Source organism: Mastigoproctus giganteus, chromosome 6, assembly GCF_048544385.1.
Source record: "Mastigoproctus giganteus isolate SK-2022 chromosome 6, ASM4854438v1, whole genome shotgun sequence".
Lineage (NCBI taxonomy): Eukaryota > Metazoa > Arthropoda > Arachnida > Uropygi > Thelyphonidae > Mastigoproctus > Mastigoproctus giganteus.
The window spans coordinates 154,074,867-154,095,360 of NC_143580.1; the positions used below are offsets into that span (position 1 = coordinate 154,074,867).

Genomic DNA, 20,494 nt, shown 5'->3' on the forward strand with positions numbered 1-20,494 from the left:
ATCTAGCTCACTGCCAGAGTTTAATATACCTCTGGCATTCCCCTCACTGAACAACTCCTCATGTGTGAATGTCGATGCAAAATATTCATTTAGTTTGTTAGCTACCTGAACAGGATCATCAACAGTTGACCCATCGATATCAAGTGGACCAATCTGATTCATCCCCTTCCTTCTAGAGTTTACATACGTAAAGAACTCTTTGCTGTTTTTCTTTGCATCCCTTGCCAAAGATTTCTCGTAATCTACCTTCACCTGCCTAACCTCCTTTGTAACTTGGTTACAGATCAACTTATATCTATCATAAGCTTCTGTGTCACATGTTAATTTATATGTATCCCATGCATTTTTCTTCTCTGCCATATGTCTCATTAGTTCATCTGACTTCCATTTAGGCCTGTACCTTGAACAACATTTCTTAGTTGGCATGTAAAGCATAGTAGCTTACAAGATAAGTTCTTTGAATGCTTCCCATTTTGAGTTTGCTGTTGGTAACATCATCAGTTGGTTCCACTGTATAGAATTTCAATACTGTCTCAGACCATCGTAGTTGCCTTTACGAAAGCAATAACCTTTCCCTTTACCCCTGATGGTAGTTACCTCCTTGAGTAAATCCCACTTCAGCACACTGCGCTCACTGCCACCTAGTGGTTCCTGTATCTGCAGATTCTTAATGCATGAAGAATCACTACTGATAATCAAATCAAGAGTATTACTCCCTCTAGTTGCCTCCCAAACATGCTGATTTAGAAAACAATCATCCAATAAATGCACAAAAGCCTTGCTAGTGTGTGAGTGACCAACCCACAAATTACAGTCAATATCTGGGAAATTAAAATCCCCCATTACAAGACTCTCTGATTTACTGGCCCACTCTATTTCCCTGTACAGTTTCTTATTATACTCATCAGAGTCATTAGGCTTATAGCACACTCTCCTACTCTCAATTTTGATCTCCCAATGCTTATGTCACACCAAACTGACTCGACACTGCACTGTCCAGCGATGTCGACTGGCTTCACTTCCTTGGATTTTATTTGTTTCTTAACTAATAACATAACCCCTCCTCCCTTCCTATCCTGTCTGTCCTTTCTGTAGACATTGTACTCCCCAAATTCCAGTTCTGCATTACTTATATCTCTGTGACACCACGTCTCTGATATCCCAACAATATCCGCCTTTGATGCTTTGAGCAATACCTCAAATTCATCAAATTTATTTACCAAACTCCTAGCATGGGTGTACACGCAAGTATACATGCACCTGTTCTTTTTCTTAGCTACCCTAACACAATCCATGTGTTTACTTGTACCCCAATGAGTCCCAGCAGTCTCTGAAATATCCTGAATCTTATTTTCCAAGCTGCTGCTCATTCCAATAGAAGCAGTGCAAGAATCACTTTCATCTCTGCCAGTGGCTACTATTAATCTATTAGTCCTTGTATCGCCCCCCAATCTAGCAGTTTTCCGACCCACCTAACACTGCCTCGATAGCATCAGCAAACATTCTTGCACCCTTTCTATTTAAGTGTATCCCATCCCTGTAGAAGCAGTCTCTCCTGTTAACAAGTACAGACCAGGCTGAAAAAAATTCTACCCCTTGAGCCTTGCACAATCTTTCCAGGGCCGAACTGATCGACAGGGCTCTCATCATATACTCCCTCCTATCGTGTCTGGGCAGAATTGCAGACACTTTCAAATTCAACCCTGATTCACGGTTTTTTTTCAACAGTGACCTCTACTTGTTAAGTAATTCCGCCGGTCTCCTACTCTTAATATCATTAGTGCCAACGTGTACAACTATATCACCTTTTGTGCCCTTAAAAGATGATATCCGCTCTACAACGTCATCAGCCTTTGGCCCTGGCAGACATACCCTGGTCCTGTTCGACCTATCCTTTTTACAAAGCATATTTCCCGTTTCCCTGACAATAGAGTCACCAACAACTACTGGGGGTTGCCGCTGTGTTGCGTGATGCCCAAGTGCAAGCTCTGGCATTGGTGTGGGCAACTGAGAACTTAATGGGCCCCTCACTTTTAATCCTTCGAGGGTATCCACCCTGTCCTTCAAGCTCTCATATAGGAGTTGTCGCCTGATTTCCTTACACTCCTTGCATCGCACACATAAAAAGACATCCCCCATGGCAGTATCATGTCCCGTACCTGACTGCTCCACAAACATCAAGCAAATAGTGCATTTTAAAAGGCTGTGATTCAGAGGGCAACTGCCCCCCCCTCAGTTCTCCCCTGAGCTACAGCACTCCCATTAGCTTGAGCCTTTTGCTTTGCTGCTCTGGTCTGAGCCATGATTTCGATTTAATTTCAATAAAATTTCAATTTCAGTACAAAATGAAAACCCTAAACTTGTATCCCAACACAGTTATAACACTATATTTATGTATCAGTATCGAGTGTTATCTACGAAATCCCTTTATATAACTTCCGTATTAAGTATTAATTATTTATTTTTGCTAATTATTTATGTTACGTAATCTAAGTCGTTATATGTATATAGTTAAAAGTACAATTTAATTGACAATGAAGCTCAACAAGATTAATAGATTTACTGATTAACTGACAATATTATATTATGTACTATACTATAAGTTTATGCTATCTAGTTCGAGATATTTTGTATCGCATAACAATGGCGGCAATTTACGAACAGTAAATCTACAGACACTTAAGTATCGATTAACTTTCAAATCTCGCTGTCTCAATTCAGAATAAACTAAGGATTCTGACTAGCTACTTACAGAAAATAATTTGATATAACAATTGGTTAATAAATCGGGTAAATATGATTTAAAAAAAAAAAAAAAAACTCTCGTTCAATGGAGCTGCAACTTGTAACACGTGGATTTGATACCCTTACCGATATTAAGTAATACCTACAAAATCTCTATCTAAGTTAAACTTTAAACTAAGTATCGTAACTAGGAATATAAAGCTACTCTAGAAAATAAGTTAATATGCCAATTTAAGCTAATAAAACAGAAAATAAATCAGAAAAAACTTCTCTGTTCCAGGAGCGGCAATAAGCTACGTCCGCACAGGCTACTCTCGTTCTCAAACCCAAAATTTTTTTTTTTTTCTGAAAAGTAATGTACAGCATATGTTATTCATAAATTTTCTTTCGTGTATATATGAATGAAAGCAGAATAAAAGAAATTCACAAAGTCGTATATTTCTTCAAAGGGAGTGATACTGTTGAATTGGCAAGCGGACAACATTGAGTAGGCAGTACCTGTACTAACAATTCACCATATGGCCAGCGCAGCGAAGTTTCCGCTGTATGTATCGGCAAGAGCTGCAGTCCAGTAATTTTTACAATTGCGAAAACAATGTCGAAGAGAAAGTGTTTAAGTATTAATGATAAAGCAAAGATTGTTATGACATTGTCCACGGTTTTAAGAAAAAAAAAGATGTTCCGGAGAAATATGGCATACCTGCAAGCAGTTTATCTACGATTTTAAAAAAATCGAGAATCAATTTTAAATGCAATTGAAGGAGGAGCAGACAAGAAGCAAATTAAGTTGTATATATACGAAGATGCTGATAAAGCTGTTTTAAAATGGGTGCAAATGATACATGAAAAGAATATCCCAATATTGGGCCTAATAATTAGGAAAAACAAACTGAAATTTGCACAGTCCCTTGGACATACAGAATTTAATGTGAGCACTAGGTGGCTAGATAAATTTAAGAAGTGCCACAGAATTGTGGAAAAGGTTATTTGTGGAGAAAGTGTTAATGTAAGCAAAGATTGCAACAGTTAGAGGAACAATACCTTAAACAAGATTTTGGAAGAATATGAGTGTAAGGATGTTTTTAATGCTGATGAAATGGGTTTATTCTTTAAATGTTTACCAAATAGAACACTTGCTTTTAAGGATGATAAATGTTTTGGCGGAAAACAAAGCCAAGAAAGAATCACTGTGCTAGTTGGAGCAAATATGACAGGGAAGTGAAAAATTAAGACTTTTAGTCATCGGAATATCAAAAAACCCAAGATGTTTTTAGAGGCACAAAATCTTTGGAAGTTGACTAAACCTTTTAATAAAAAAGCATGGATGACAAGTGATATTTTTGAAGAATAGATATTAAAACTAGACAAGCGTATAACAAAAGAAAAAAGGAAAATCGTGTTGGTAACTGACAACTGTCCGGCACATCCTGCCAGTATTTCTGCCAAACTTAAAAGTGCAAAGTTGTTGTTTTTACCATCAAATGTAAAGTCAAAACTCCAGCCAATGGACCAAAGCATTATTAACAATTTTAAATTTCATTAACCTTAGAGATTGCATCTCTGAAGTGGCAAATGTTTGGACAAACGATGTCACTGAATACAGTAAACCCCCGCTATTTGCGGTATCTGTATTCGCAGTTTCACGTATTCGCGGTCGCTGATTTAATATAAAATGAAACCTAAAAAAATGTGAATTTTAAAGAGCCGTGAACATTTTCCGCCATAAAAAAAACGTGGGCGTGGCTAAAATTATCTTTCCTGGTCAAAACAGCGCTCGGTGGTTGGGAGGGGGGGTTGACAAAATTGCGAGCGTGGATGTTTCTCGCTAATCCTTGTTCAGTATGTGTTATGCGCTTGTCATGGAAGGTTTCGTCGTTTGCTTTTAATTTATATGCTTATAAATTGAATAAATTTATCAATTTATAAATTGATATGCTTACAAAAGTGATAAATCTACCATTTTGTAAGCATTGTGTAAAACAGACTTTTTCGAGTGTGTTAACGGAAGAAAGTGACTTATTGTGGAAAAGTTCTTTCTAACCCGTACAAAAATATGGCTCCGAATAACAAGGGAAATGTGACAAGATTAAAGAAGGTGATGACATTAGCGAATAAAATTGAGTTATTAGACAAAATTTCTAATGGTGAAAGTGTCTCCTCAGTGGCAAAACATAAAATCAATGAGTCAACGGTACGATCAATCAAAAAATCGGAAGAAAAAATCCACCGTAGTGTCCGTGAAAACGCGCTAATTGCTTCAAAAATTTGCTCTGTAACTCGTGATGTTAAATTAGAAAAAATGGAAAAGCCTTTAAATCTGTGGATAGAAGACCGAACTCAAAATAAAATTCCGTTAAGTTCACTCATCATTCGTGAAAAGGCAAAACACCTTTATCAACACTTAGAGAAACTGGTGATAGCACTGGCGGGATACGTTTTTTAGCTAGCAAAGGCGCTGGTTTGAAAGATTTGTTTGAAATTTCTAACAAATATTACATTTAATATTAAATTGTTTCTTATTTTCATTTCGATGTCATATGCTTGTATTTCACTATGTACATATGTACATATGTACATAGTCATATTATGAAGATGTCTATGTACATAGTCATATTATGAAGATGTCTATGTACATAGTCATATTATGAAGATGTCTATGTACATAGTCATATTATGAAGATGTCTATGTACATAGTCATATTATGAAGGTACATATAATACATACACAGACAAAATTTTAGACTAGTTTTTCTTATATATTTCATACTTTGGAACGGAACCGCTTTATTACTATGGGAGCCATAACTCAGCATTCGCGTTTTCGGTATTCGCGGCATTTCTCAGGAACGTAACCCCTGTTCCTGAGAACAGGGGTTATGTTCCTGAGAAATGCGAGCAAGGGTTTACTGTATACTGTTCAAAATTGTTTTTCAAAAGTGGGATTTGATTGAATAGAGAAGTCGAACAACGACTGAACGAACTATATGAACTGCCCCTTTCACAACTGAAAAACTTTTGGACATTATTAGAATCGTCTGGAAACATCGAAAATGAAATAACAATGGATAGTTATGTTTATGTAGATCACAGCAGAACATCCAAATGAAGATGAAATACTGCTGAACAGTGTTAAATGCGACCATGATCACGAAGAAATTAATGATGACACATCAGAACAACCCGTAGAAAAGCCAACTCGCGAAGAAATGATTAACACTTGATTAACGGTTCGTATGGGTTGGTTGGTTGGTTGGTTGGGTTTTTTTTTTTTTTTTTTTTTAGGAGCATTAGCAACTAAGGCCATATTGCTCCGGGGTATGCGGTGGTCATTCCCTGACCTTTCCTCATCTTCCGTATTTGGTGGTGACGGTGTGGAACCCCGGTCTAATCAAGAAGCGTGTGCTACGCACTGCTGTTCCTTCCCACATGGCTACGGAGGCGCCAGTTCATGTTGGTCTACAGTTTTGTGAAAATGTTCCTGATAATGTTTTTAATGCTCTGAACAAATGTGAGGTTTTCTTTGAGAATCAGACAATTTTTTAATTGTACTGTGCAAACGAAAATTATATTTTTTTTTAATTTGTGATACTTACTGGCGAAAATTGTGTAAACGTAATTTAAATAAGTATGTTATTGAAATAAAATACATTAAAAATAAATGTAGATTCGTTTTCATTTTTCTAATTAGATAATTTCTGATAAAAAAGATATTCTCTGTATAACGAAATTTCTCTATAACGAATTTTTTTGCCGGATTTATCGAATTCGTTATAGGGAAGTTCAACTGTATATATATGCCTATGTTTCTCTGTGTATGTTGGTTGGTTGGTTTTGATTTTATTGGCACATTAGCTACTAAGGCTATAATGCGCCAAGACCAGGCCATATTTAAAAAGTTTTAAACTTTCAGTGACCTAATTACTTAAGTCACTATGTCAAAGTACCTAACAAATGTATAAAAGGTATAAAAGATAAATAAATAGAAAATCCCAATAAAATGTAAATTTTATATACGAGCAAAAACGTTTATTGATTTTAAAAAGCTAAAAACAGCAGACACATGGTCACTGTCGGATAAAATCTGACTGAGTGTATAAGGCTCAGCCGGATGACTAAAAACGGTAAAATATAAATCACGTTCTTGTCTAAAATGTGGACACACGGCTAAAATGTGATGAATAGTTAAAATGGTGCCGCAGTTCTCGCACATAGGACAGTCATCTGCCCTCAGCAGAAAAGCATGTGTAAGATGACTGTGTCCTATGCGGAGACGAGCTAGAACAATTTCCTCTTTGCGGTTCCTGCGCAGACTAGACTGCCATTGTCGAATTACAGGCTTTATCTGATAGAGCTTGTTTGTGACTTGCTCATGCCAAGATTGTTGCCATTAGGAATGTAATTTAGCTTGTATTAGCTGCCTGTAGTCTGTATAGGGGACTAACAGGCAATAAGTGTTGTGGGGTTCTGGTGATCTGGCCGCAGCATCTGCCAGTTCATTTCCCTTGATCCCAATGTGGCTGGGAATCCAGCAGAAACGGATGTCGAATGAACACTCAAACAGGGAATGTAACGTCTGCTGAATCCGAGTCACAATCGGATGAGGATTATACCTCATCCCTGATAAAGCCTGCAGTGTACTTGAAGACTCAGTGTACACAATACATCTTTGGTGCTTACGGTTTTTAATATGGTCCAAGGCTAGCTCAATAGCATACAACTCAGCTGTATATATGCTGCATTCGTGGGGAATCTTCCCAGATATAGTACTATCTGGAAAGACAGCAGCAGATGCTACTGCTGCTGATTTCGACCCATCGGTGAACACAGGCAGAAAATCAGAGTAATTGGATCAGTGGGCGACATAGAGTTGTTGGTAGACAGAGGATGGAGTTATGGACTTACCCCAACTTTTAATGGAGAAGTCACATGATGGTAAGAGAGCATGCCAGGGTGGAAGTGGTTGCCTTAGTGACCGGGCAACATTGTCCACCGTGATATTGAGCTCTCTGAGAAGCTCTTGGACACGGATGCCAAAGGATCGGTTAGCAGTCTGACAGGTTTTATAAAGTGTTTCCCATCGTGGCTCAAAAACACAAGTCCACGTTGGGTTGTCTGGCAGGGATTTTAGTTTAAAGGTATATTTTAGCGACAATTGCTTTCGTCGGAGCAGTAGTGGTGGTGGTTCACCGGCTTCAACGTATAAACTCTGGACAGGAGATGTTCTGAATGCTCCAGTAGCTGTTCGGATGGCTTGGTAGTGGAGTGGATCTAGCCACCGTAGTACGCTATTTCTAGCCGATGCGTACACTTGGGACCCATAGTCTAATTTTGAACAAACAAGCGCACGATAAAGGCGGAGTAAAGTGCACCGGTCTGCCCCCCATTTATTTGAGGAGATGGCACGAAGGAGGTTCAATCCCCTCATGCACTTTGTTCGTAGTTGACGGATATGTGGTAGAAATGTCAACTTCTTATCGAATGTGAGACCCAAGAATTTTGTCTCAGGAACTACTGGAATGATGTGTTGTCCGAGTTTGAGTTCTGGTTCAGGGTGAAAGTTCCGTTTGCGGCAAAAGTGTACGCAGACGGTCTTCTGAGGTGACAGCCTGAAACCATTAGCCATTGCCCAAGTTTTGATATGGCCAATGGCATGCTGCAATTGTCGTTCAATAACCCTCATGTTGCATGACTGACAGAAGATGGTAAAATCATCAACAAAGAGGGCGCTATTTACAGTTGGAGGAAGCTGTTCAGTAATAGAATTACCTTTGATAGCGAAAAGCGTAACACTTAACACTGACCCTTGGGGGACTCCTTCCTCTTGACAAAAAGATTGAGAGAGAACGGAGCTGACACGAACTTGGAATGACCGGTTCACTAAGAAACTTTTAATGAAAAGGGCTGGCTAGATGGACCCTCAGACCCAGATAATAGATATCCTTTAAGATTCCAAATCTCCAAGCCGTGTCATGCTTTTTCGATATCAAAGAAAATTGACACCAGGTGTTCGCGTTTAAGGAAAGCATCTCGGATAGATGTTTCCAGTTTTATAAGATGGTCAAGTGTTGACCTGTTCCTTCGGAAACCACATTGAACTTTGGAAAGAAGGTCATTCGCTTCTAAATACCACATGAGACGGGCATTCACCATCCTTTCCAAGATCTTGCACAAGCAGCTTGTCAGAGCAATTGGACGGTAATTACTCGGAAATTTTGGATCTTTTCCTGGCTTTGGAAAGGCAAGCACGATTGCCTTATGCCAGGAGTCCGGAAATTCATCTTCAAGATAAACTCTGTTGTACAAACAGAGCAACTGTTCCAGAGATTCAGATGAAAGATGCTTAATCATCTCATAATGGATGTCATCTGGCCCTATGGCACTCGACTGGGATAGTGAAAGTGTCGTTTTCATTTCCCATTCTGTGAAGGGTTGATTGTATTCTTCACAGTTCTTTGATTGTAATTTCAAATGTTGCCTTTTGGCATTTCTTTTGAGGGCCAGAAACTCAGGGTGGCAAGATGTTTTGGCAGACACTTTAGCAAATGTCTCACCAAGAGTGTTTGCAATTGTAGTTTGGTCTGCAATTGCACATCCATTATGCTCCAGGATCAAGGAAGGGTGTGATGTGTATTTCCCCTTCATTTTCAGGACTTTATCCCAGACAAGCTTAGATGTGAAGCCTGGTTGATAGAAGATGCGAATTTGATCCAAGATTCCTTCTGACTCTGACGTCTTACGTAACGTGCTTTAGCACGTGCGCATTTGAATGTTATTAAGTTATCTGCAGTGGTGTAGCGGCGAAAAATACCCCACGCCTTGTTTTGAGATTTTCTTGCTGCAGTGCAATTAGAATTCCACCATGGTTTTGGAAATGGTGGAAACCGAGACGAAGTCTTTGGAATTGCAATTGCCGCTGCTTGGACAACAGTGTCTGTAACGTACTTTACCGCGTAATTAATCGGATCTTTGATGACTGTGTTGGTATCAAATGATGCTAGTTCTTTGAAGGCATTCCAGTCAGCGTGACCGATCTTCCACCGTGGCATCCTAGACAGGTGGCATGGTCTCCCTTTGCAAAGGGTGGATATTATGGGGAAGTGGTCACTGCCATAAATGTTGTCTTCAACATCCCATGTACACACGGGAAGGAGAGAGGGAGAGCATATAGAGAGATCGATCGCGGTAAAAGTACGGGTAGGCATATGGCAAAAAGTGTTAAATCTAACATTTAGCAGGGCCAGGTAATTGTTTTCAAGCATGTGCTCTATAGTCTGACCCCTTCCATTGATGTCAGCACTACCCCACAGAGTATTATGTCCATTAAAATCCCCTAGTAACAAAAAAGGGGGCGGCAATTGTCTAATGAGATCATCAAGGTCTGCCTGGGGGATGTCGTTCCCCGGTGGCAAATAGATGGAACAAACAGTTAAGATAAACCCTACAGTAACTTGAACTGCTACAGCCTCTAAGTTGGTGGTAAGTGGTGTAGCTTGAAATGGGGTGTGGTTACCCACAAGGATAGCGACTCCTCCGTGGGCAGGTCCATCCACATCTCTGTCTTTTCGAATAACTAAAAAGTTACGGAAGTATGGGTCCTCATTTGCCTTTAAATATGTCTCCTGTAAGCAAAAGCAAGTAGGCTCGTGCTTACTCAGGAGCCCCTTGATGTCGTCACTATTTCGACGGAATCCGCGACAATTCCATTGTAGACATTTTAAATTTACCCATTATTTGGATTTGTTAAGTCCATCAGGCGGTTTCCGAAGGGCTGAGGGCTTCATTTTCTCAGTCCTGGCTTTATCTTTCTTTGGAAACACAGGTCGTTGACCTGTGTCCATATCTTCTTCTGCAAAGATTTCCAGGACTGGATCATCCGATACCTCCTTATCCTCGATCTCCATTGTTTGTTGTATTGCAGGTGACTCTTCCAATATTTGCATCTTTTCTTTACCACTTGGTTTTGGTAGTGGTGGAGCATTAGAAGGTACGGAAATAGGAGTGGCAGCTGACTGAGTTTTTTGGGTGGGCTTTTGTGAATGCAATAAATAGCGTGCAATCGGAGTAAATGACTCTTTTGGTGGTACAGTCATCTCGGTTTGTGTACCGATGGTGCACTTCGCAGAAACCTTCTGGGTGTATGAAGGTTTCCCGCTATTTATCGGTTGAATGCGTTTTCTGGCCTCCTGATAGGATATGTTCAGCTCTTTTTTATTTTTTGAATTTCTTTCTTGTCCTTCCACTTCTGGCATGCTCTAGAAAAGACAGGGTGCTCTCCTTGGCAATTTATACAAATTGGCTTGGAAGCTGAACATTCCTTGCTCTCGTGGTCTTTCGTACCACATCGAGCACAGGCAGGATTACCACAACAACCTATTTGTGAATGGCCGTATTTCTGACATCTAAAACACCTCAGTGGGTTTGGAATGTAAAGCCTCACTGGGCAGTTTAAGTAGCCTGCCTTGATTGAACTTGGAGGCCGTGGGATGTTAAATGTTAGGATGAGGACTCGGGAAGGGACGAGATTCCCATCCTTCCGCACTGATATTCTCTTGACAGCTGTCACTCCTTGGTCTTTTAGTTCAGAGCAGATCTCTTCTTCAGAGACATGAAGAAGATCCCACTCTGAAATGACACCTCGTGAAGAGTTCAAAGTTTTGTGGGGTATTACACTGATCGGTATTCCCCCTATGGATGTCGCGTTCAGGATTCTTTCTGCTTGCTTGGTGCTTGAAGCTTCAACTAAAAGATCGCCAGAACGCAGCCGTTTTACTGATTTTGGTGATCCTGCCAACCCTTCTAATCCTTTCTGGATGAAGAAGGGTGACATCTTCCTAATTGACTGCTCTCCGGTAGAATGGAGAATGAGGAAAAGTGGTGTTATAGATGGTGTTTTATCCTCAGTTCTGGCTCTTTTGGCAGAATTGGTGTCATTCTCTTCTGATCGATTACGTAGGGGCCTTGTTGGGGCCCCAGAAGAAACTGAATTTAAATTACTCATAAGAGTAAAGAGAAAGTGTCTGATGCCCAAGTACCTCACCCACCACCAAGCCCTACGAGGGGACACCTACTCGTGAACTAGCAGGTACTGCGTACACAAATGGGATGCCGAGTTCGCTTAGGAGCACCATACCCACGTTACCAATAAGTCTTTATCCCATCCCAGGACCAAAGGGAGGGAGAATTATTGGAACGCAGTTGACCCTATCAGTAAAATACCACCCGCCGATTGATCCCAGTCGGGCCGGTCCGGGACCTCCTCTCTTGTCAAAGCAGGGGCCAAAGTGGTGTATTAAGGCTGGGCCCATCAACCACCAGGATCCCCCTTTCCGAAATCCATGGGTCGCGGTGCACGGCTGCACACGCCAGATTCCAAAGATGTAACCCTGGAACCAAGGTATGGGCGTTAGATCCCAGTGATGCTAGTCTGGAAGTCCAGCAGCATCACTGGGAGGTCCCCTCACCAGGTACAGGTGCCCACGTCGAGGGGTCTCTGTGTATGTATATACTGTATGTATGAACACTGGGTTTTCTGAAAAGAAAATTCAAAAGTTATGTTTAAACAACAACTTATTATATATTTATGTAAAAATAAGAATAAACTTTATTTATCATCAATTTGCTATACATAGAACGAATAATTTGACCAGTTCCAGAGGGTCCATTTTTCAGATTCCCTGGAAATGGTCTGCAGACCATTTCCTAGTTTGGGAAATGCTGTGCTTGTGCATTGTAGTCTCATGTACTATTCTTACCAGTAACCAACTCATGCTTATAGCAAATAAATGTATTCATTGATAGATAGTGAACATGCACACATTTGGTGGCAAAATGTGGTGTAAATGTCAACAGATACATGTGATGTGATCAAAAGATCAAACAAGTTTGGGGAATGAAGTAATATTTGGGAAATTAAATTTACCAGTTATTTGGAAGGATCTTCTTCAAAAGTACACTCCTCGACATGGCATAAACCAAGTCCAACACTTCTCCAACTTCTGGAAGTATTCCTGATAAGCTTCATTTGAAATTGTTAATTACAGGAATACCTCACATAGCCCGGTTTATTCGTGCCAAAAAAATACAGCACTATGTGAAACCGCACCGATTGAGGTATTATTAGTATGTATTTTAATGTAATGCATTCCGACAATTTGATTATATGGGTCGAGTTGCAAAAATATATAGGTGTTTGTTTACTATAAATTGATGCACATGAAATTCTTGCAAAAAAAAAAGAAACTAAAATGATAAAAATGAAAAATACTAGTAAATACAGTACAAGTGATTTTTATTGCAGTATATACATACCAAAAGAATATAAGTGATGTACTGTATTTTTATTTTGAAAAATAACTGATCAAGCTTAGTTTGCACAATTTTTTTTTCTTCTTTTTATCTGCATACATCTCTTTATAACATCAAATGTCATTCTGCAACACCTGCCTTACTTTCATACCTCGTTCGATGTTTGGATCTAGAAGAACACTCGGCGCCATTACATTTCTTATTTCCACTCATATTTGCATATAAAGGTGTAACCTTTTTAAAAGATAATCTTTAATAAAAATACACAGCAAAAAATATTTGTACAGCTTACACACAATCAACAACCTCACCGCTCAGAATCTAGAGTGTTTACTAATCTATCAAAGCTAGCAGAGTCTGTATATAATGGGAGTTGTGACAACAGTCAGCGTGGCCGTGAATCCATAACGCATTGGCCTACGTGCTGGCATTATAATACATACATACATATCAAATGTATTGGTGTGTAACGCAGTTAATTTTTTTTTCAATTTGTAAACCGCGCTATGCAAGGTATTCCTGTAGTTCCAGTGTCAACACCTGAGAAATTTGTTTGTTGTTGCAAATTTGTGACCTTTCAAGGGGGCTTTAAACTTGGGAGGGAAAAAATCACAGAGCAATAAATCTGGTAGGTATAGCTGATGGGAACCAAAGTGACGGAGTGTTTTACAATAAATTCTTGAATGGAAAGCATCAAACGCATGGGCATTATCGTGATAAAAATTCCCTGAAGCCCAATTTTCCAGCTATTTTCTCCAAACCGTACTTTGCAATTGTTTTGTAGTATTTCTGTTTCACTATTTTACTGTGGGACAAATTCACAATGAACAATGCCCTGGTGAATCAAAAATTACTATAAGCACATTCTACTGAGATTCTACATTTTACTGAGATTACCTTGCTTTTTTGGACTTGGAGAAGGCAGAGTTTCCACTGAGAGGACATGGCCTTTGTATCTGGGTCATAGCCATGAGTCATTACTAGTAACAATGGAAGAAATAAAGCATGGTCAATAGCAGCACATTGATGAAGATTCTGACATGTGAGAACTTATCATTCTCTGTGATCATCTTTTGTGCTACAATTGACTGATGTTCTTGTTATTTGGTTTTTTTAGGGGCATTAGCAACTAAGGCCATATTGCTCCGGGGATATGCGGTGGTCAATCCCTGCCCTTTCCGCATCCTCCGTATTTGGTGGTCACAGGCTCGAACCCCAGTCTAATCAAGAAGCGTATGCTACGCACTGCTGCTCCTGCCCACCTGGCTATGGAGGCACCACACAATTGACTGATGTGTCTCAGAAGAAATGTCAATTTCACTAACAACTGGATGTGGATCACTCCTGATTAGATCATGAACACCAATGGTTGAATCATCAGTTTTTGAAGTAGTGAATAAGCAACCCTCTTTAAAATTTCCAAACTATTGAAAAGTCTTTGAATAAAATACAGTAACTTCTATGGAAGTTGGGGTTTTTTTGTTTTTTTTTAATTTCATGGGTTTCTCTCCCTAATTTGATGCAAATCTGCTTACTCAGTAACTAGTCATTTTTAAATGCAAAAAAACACAAAATATGTTCTATTTAATATGTACCAATTCAGTTTGACTGCAAATAAATGGACGATTCATGTATTACTGTCTAGATGAGTAATCTATATGTAGATGAGTTATTATATATGGAAATGAGTCGCACCACAATTTCAAGATACAAAGTAAGTCCCTAACTTTTTTGATCACACCTCATACATTAATTAGATGTTGCTTGCTTGCATTTAAATTTTTAACCACCCCATCTATTATAGCATATATAAAAATGAACTTTAGTGTAGTTAAATTGGAGGGTATAATATAATCTATATGGACATATGATTTATTATGTGAGCTACAAAAAATTTTATGAAAGTTTGGAGAGTCATATTATTAAAAATATTAATTTTGGTCTAGCAAATAATAAAATAAACATAAGTACATCAATAAAATAATGTATTCTTACAATACTTACAGAATTTTGGACCAGAATCAACAGTTGTATTTGTACAGTAATTAGACGCTAGGTCTTTCAAATATTCTTGCCTAGTTCTCTGTGCCATTGTAGCAAATTTCTCTGATCGATGAGCAGCATTTTCAGCATTTATTACTAAGAATAATATAAAAAATATTTATTAAACAGCATTAACATGATTTTATGTTGTAAGGAAACCCGAAATATTTTTAGTTTGACTTATAATGAAGAACAATTTAACTGGAATCCACATATGAAAAGATCAAGCAATCATCACAACTGATTTGTAAGAGACTTATTCTTTTTTGTTTTCTCATTACCACTCTACATTCAGTTAACCATCACAAATTCAGAACCATCTAGCATCAATTAAGCCAGTTTTCTCACATGGTTTCTAAGAATTTCTTGATTACCCAGAGTCCATTACCACTGAGGATGAGGTGCTAAATTTTAGTAAAAGTTACTACAGATGCTACATAGGTGGGCTGAAAATTAATACCTCTTAGTTCATAGTCCAGCATTAGGTGGAGCAGCAAGTTCAAGTTAGGTTCTCCATATAGCTAATAAATGTTCTGTTTATACTTTGCCACAACCAGTATATCAAAAGGAATTTACAATTAGTCATTTCAACAATGAATTAACCTTTAACCATATTTAACAGTCACATGAACTTGAACCAAAGTCCTCTCAAAGCATGTGCTACTGCATTTTTGTACTGACCACTTGTCAATGCAAGAATGCAGTATTGTTTCTGTGTGGTTGTTCACTTACATATTACATTATCTTAAGGGGAGGCATCTTTAAACATACAACTCAAATGGCATGTGGTTATCAAGTTTCTGAAGGCCAAAAATTATGCATTTTTGTTTAAAATGCATGTCAATGTTGAATCCTTTGTTTAATTTGATCCAGAGAACAAGACAATCCAAGGAAGTTTTCCAAATCACATCTTCATAACAAACAGAAATTTTCAAGTCCAAGAATCAGCTAGCAAAGTGATTTTAAGCACAGTGATTTTACTGAGAATTCTGTGTATGGCTTCTGAAAATGCCTTCTCCTGAAAACAGACAAGTTTAATCTGTTATCAGTAATTCTGGCACATACATCTTACCTTGTAACTAATAAATCTAGTCATACAACACAGTTAATTGTAGTTTTAAATTGTAGTAAATAAGTAGTTTGAAGGTCCTAATCATAAGGCTTGCTTATCTTTGTATTTAGCTAAGCATTTAAAAATTCAGCAGTGTTATTCAGAAATGTAACAGTGTAGTAAGTACAGCCATTGCTGGAATAGTGTAGAATTATTATACTCTTCTCTGTCAGGGTGCCTGGTTTTTTAAATTAAAATTAGACTAAAATCATTCCTCAAATAAGAGCAGCAAAGCAAAAAACTCAAAATAGCTGGAATACTTTGGCTCAGGAGAGAAAGATTGATGGTAGCACTCAATGAGACAAGCACATACATGGGGTGTGTTAGGGTTACTAAGAGCAGAAACAGATATATGTATACCTGTATGTACCACTAATGCTAGGAATAAGCCAAGTTGTTTGTTATTTGGTTTTTAGGAGCATTAGCAACTAAGGCCATATTGCTCCGGGAATATGCGGTGATCATTCCCTGATCTTTCCGCATTCCCGTATTTGGTGGTGACGGGATCGAACCCCGGTCTAATCAAGAAGCGTGCGTTACGCACTGCTGCTTCTTCCCACCTGGCTACGGAGGCGCCTCCAAAGTTGATGAATTTGAAGTATTAGTCAGATCATCAAACACAGATGCTACAGGAATATCGTACTAGAGTCTAAAGCAGTGCTCCAAGATGATATGAGTGGCCAGTACAATGTTTGATGTGACACAGGCAAAGTGTGTTAAGTGTCTAGCAGCACCAGGGGTCCCCCCCCCATCTCCGCGTTGCTTTCATTGTGAGTGTACCAGTTTACTGGGGAAGGCCAGAGATTTAAAAGTGTGTGGATCATGTGAGTGTGTAATGTTATGTACCATTGTTCCTCTGGCCATTTAGCCGCTGGACTCCTACTGAGGCCCAATGTTGCCCGCACTTCGCCCCGTGGAAGCAGACCAGGTAACCACTAGTTTAAATTTGCACTCTGGTAGGTCCTGCCACCTAGTTTCCTGAGATTTCAGTGGCTAGGACCTAAAAAAAAAATGCTTGGGGTTCTGAGCTGGATATCATCATTCTTCTCTTTCTTGGTGATACCTTTCTACTTTCTCTCTCTCTCTCTCTCTCTCTCTCTCTCTCTCTCTCTCTCTCTCTCTCTCTCTCTCTCTCTCTCTCTCACACACACACACAGGGTAAATCAGGATTTTTTTTTTTTTTTTTTTTTTTTTGGCTGGTGCAGCATAAGCCTCAGGCTTCCTTGTACCATGTGGCTAATAATAATAATAATAATAATAACAATAATATTGCACTAGAATTGGAAAAGCAAAAATGGTGGGAAAACTGTGTAATTTAGATACGGTTATTTTTGATGTATGGGGCATTCGCTTGCATACAGATAGAGTAGGGTGGGGTTGTTACTGTTGTTATTTGAAAGCTATTGGCGCAAGAGCAGCTTAGGCTATAATGCGCCTAGCCTAGCCTAGCCTAGGTAGGAGAGTTTCGTATATCAGCATTTTTTTACTTTACTTGCGATTTATGGCAGAACCAAGACTTTGCTATATATATATATATATATATTTGTGTAGCTTCTCTATAAAAGGGGTACTATTAATTTTATATGTTTTGAAAGTATCCAGTTAACTTAAGGAAGGAAAAACTTCGGTTATATCTGGCGGGTCATCTAAAATTGTTTTAAGCATTAGGTTGTTTTGTTTATTCATTATTGATTGAAAGGCTCTTTGACGTTCTCTATGAAATTTTGGACAGTTCACCATGAAGTGATGTATAGTCAGCTGAACTTGACAGTTTTGGCATTGAGGGGGGTCTTCACCTCTGAGTAGGTAACAGTGAGTCATATGTGTATGCCCGATTCGCAATCGAGCGAGGATCACTTCTTCCTGTCTATTCGATCGGAAGCCAGTAGGCCATGTTCGAAGTGTTTCTTTTATTAGGCGAAGTTTGTTGTTAGTCTGATCTAGCCAGTGTTTTTCCCATTGTTTTATACTGCTTTGGTGGATCAAGGTCTTGTAATCTGTATATGGCATTGTATGAAAGGCATAATCAGATGTGGAAACTTCTTTTGCTGCTTTGTCTGCTCTTTCGTTTCCAGTTATTCCTGTGTGGCCTTGGATCCAGCAGAATCTGATATTGTGATTTCTTTGTAATACCTTTGATACTGAAAATTGGATATGTTGTAGGATTGGGTGTCCTTTGGTATTTGCGTTCTGCAAGGCAGTAACAGAGCTAACCGAGTCCGTGAAAATAATGCTGTTTGCTATCTGTTTATGTTTGATTTGGTTTATAGCCATTGAAATGGCTTGTAATTCAGCAGTAAAAATACTGCATTCTTTTGGGAGTTGTTGGATGAAGGTATGATCCTCAAAATGAATTGCAGCTCCTACACAAGTCTCTGATTTAGACCCATCTGTATATATGAAAGCGTGATGTGGATATTGTTCTTTGTATGCTGCATATAACTACTGGTAGTTTTTTCTGGATAGAGTGTTTTTCCCCCAAGTTTGAAAATACATATCAATGGGTTGAACTATGCACCATGGTGGAATGGTCTGTGCAATTGCAGTAGCTATGTTGTCATAATCAAGCTCTCGGCTTAGTAGTAAATCTTTCAGACGGACGTTGGCAGGTCGATTCATCCGTGGATGGGCTTGGTATGTTTTCCCAGTTATATGAAAACAGAAATTCTCTATTTGGATGATCACTGATAGATTTTATCTTGACGGCATAGTGCAATAACAAGTTCTGTCGTCTAAGCTGTAATGAAGGTTCATGGGCTTCTGCATAAAGGCTTGTATAGGTGAAGTTCGAAAAGCGCCGAGTGCTATACGGAGTGCACTGTGGTGTATGGGGTCTAACCATCTCAAAGCACTTGGTTTAGCAGAGTCGTAAACAGCTGCTCCATAATCTAGTTTGGCACGAACTATAGATCGATAAAGTTTGAGAAGTGTATATCGATCTGCTCCCCAAGTTGTTGCGGAAAGAACTTTGAGAATGTTTAATTTCTTTAAGCAAAAGAAAGCCTGAGTTGTTTAATGTGATCAAGGAATGTTAGTTTCATATCCAAAAGAAGTCCTAAGAATCTTATGCTTGGTACTACTGGGATAATATGTCCATCAAGTTTCAATTCAGGATCAGGGTGTAGGTTTCGTTTTCTACAGAAGTGTATGCACGCAGTTTTTTGTGTGGAAATCCGGAAGCCATTTGTTTGAGCCCATTTGCTTATTTTGTTTATTGTTCCTTGTAGCTGCCGTTCTATACTTCACATATTCTGAGAGTGATAGGAAATGCTGAAATCGTCAACGTATAAAGCTGTGTCAATGATTCTTGGAATGTGCTCGGTTATTGTATTTATTTTAATAGCGAACAGGGTAGTGCTAAGCACAGACCCCTGAGGCACTCCTTCTTCTTGGATGAAAACCTTTGAAAGGATTGTCTGCAGCCTAACTTGGAATGTCCTGTGTTGCAAGAAATTTTGGATATATTCAGGAAGATGTAAACCAATGAGGTATAGGTTTTGAAGGATTCCATAATGCCATGCCGTATCGTAAGCTTTTTCTATATGAAAGCAGATCATGACGTGATGTTCCTTTCGGATGAAGGCATTCCGTATACTGTTTTCTAATTTTATAAGTAGGTCTAGTGTTGAGCGATTTTTCCTGAAACCATGCTGTGCCGGGTCGAGAAGATTCTTACTGTTCAAATACCACATTAAACGGGCACTGATGATTTTTTCCATAACTTTGCCTAGGCAACTTGTTAAAGCAATTGGACGGTAGTTGCGTGGATTAGACAGATCCTTTCCCGGTTTTGGGAAAGCCAGAATTATTGCATGATGCCAACTATCTGGAAACTGGTTTTCTAGAAAGATTTTGTTGAACAGTTTACGTAATGCCATTTGGATTGGTGGTCAAGTTCCTTTATCATCATGTAGTGAATTTGGTCTGGTCCTACAGCGCTTTGCTTTGTCTGCGACAGAGCTGTTTTTAATTCATGGAAAGTTAACGGAAGGTTGTACTGTTCGTCATTTCTTGTGGAAAAATTCACTTTGTGTTTTTCTATTCTTGCCTTGTATATTTGAAAATTAGGAGTATATGATGTGGTTGCTGATGTTTTGGCAAATGTTTCGCCCAGTGCATTGGCTATTTCTGAAGGCTGTGCGGTGATTTGTCCATTCCACTTTAGGATTGGAGGTGGATTAATCTGGTATCTGCCATTCATTTTGCTGATTTTATTCCAGACAGTTTGAGATGGTGTGGAACTTGTTAAAGTGGATGCAAATTTTATCCAGGATGCTTTGCTACTGGCTC

The 20,494-nt window shown here is 38.9% G+C and overlaps 1 protein-coding gene across 8 annotated transcripts in view; it reads right to left on the minus strand.

Moving 5' to 3' along the window:
- The window catches only part of LOC150084664 (signal-induced proliferation-associated 1-like protein 2), a 585,655-nt gene that overhangs the window by 311,193 nt on the left and 253,968 nt on the right, over window positions 1–20,494 (minus strand). For all 8 annotated transcript variants that reach the window (XM_090376537.1, XM_090376543.1, XM_090376536.1 and 5 more), the window contains one exon: window positions 15,055–15,189. In XM_090376537.1, coding sequence (XP_090232663.1) covers window positions 15,055–15,189 — 135 coding nt within the window. The remainder of the gene's footprint in view (window positions 1–15,054; window positions 15,190–20,494) is intronic.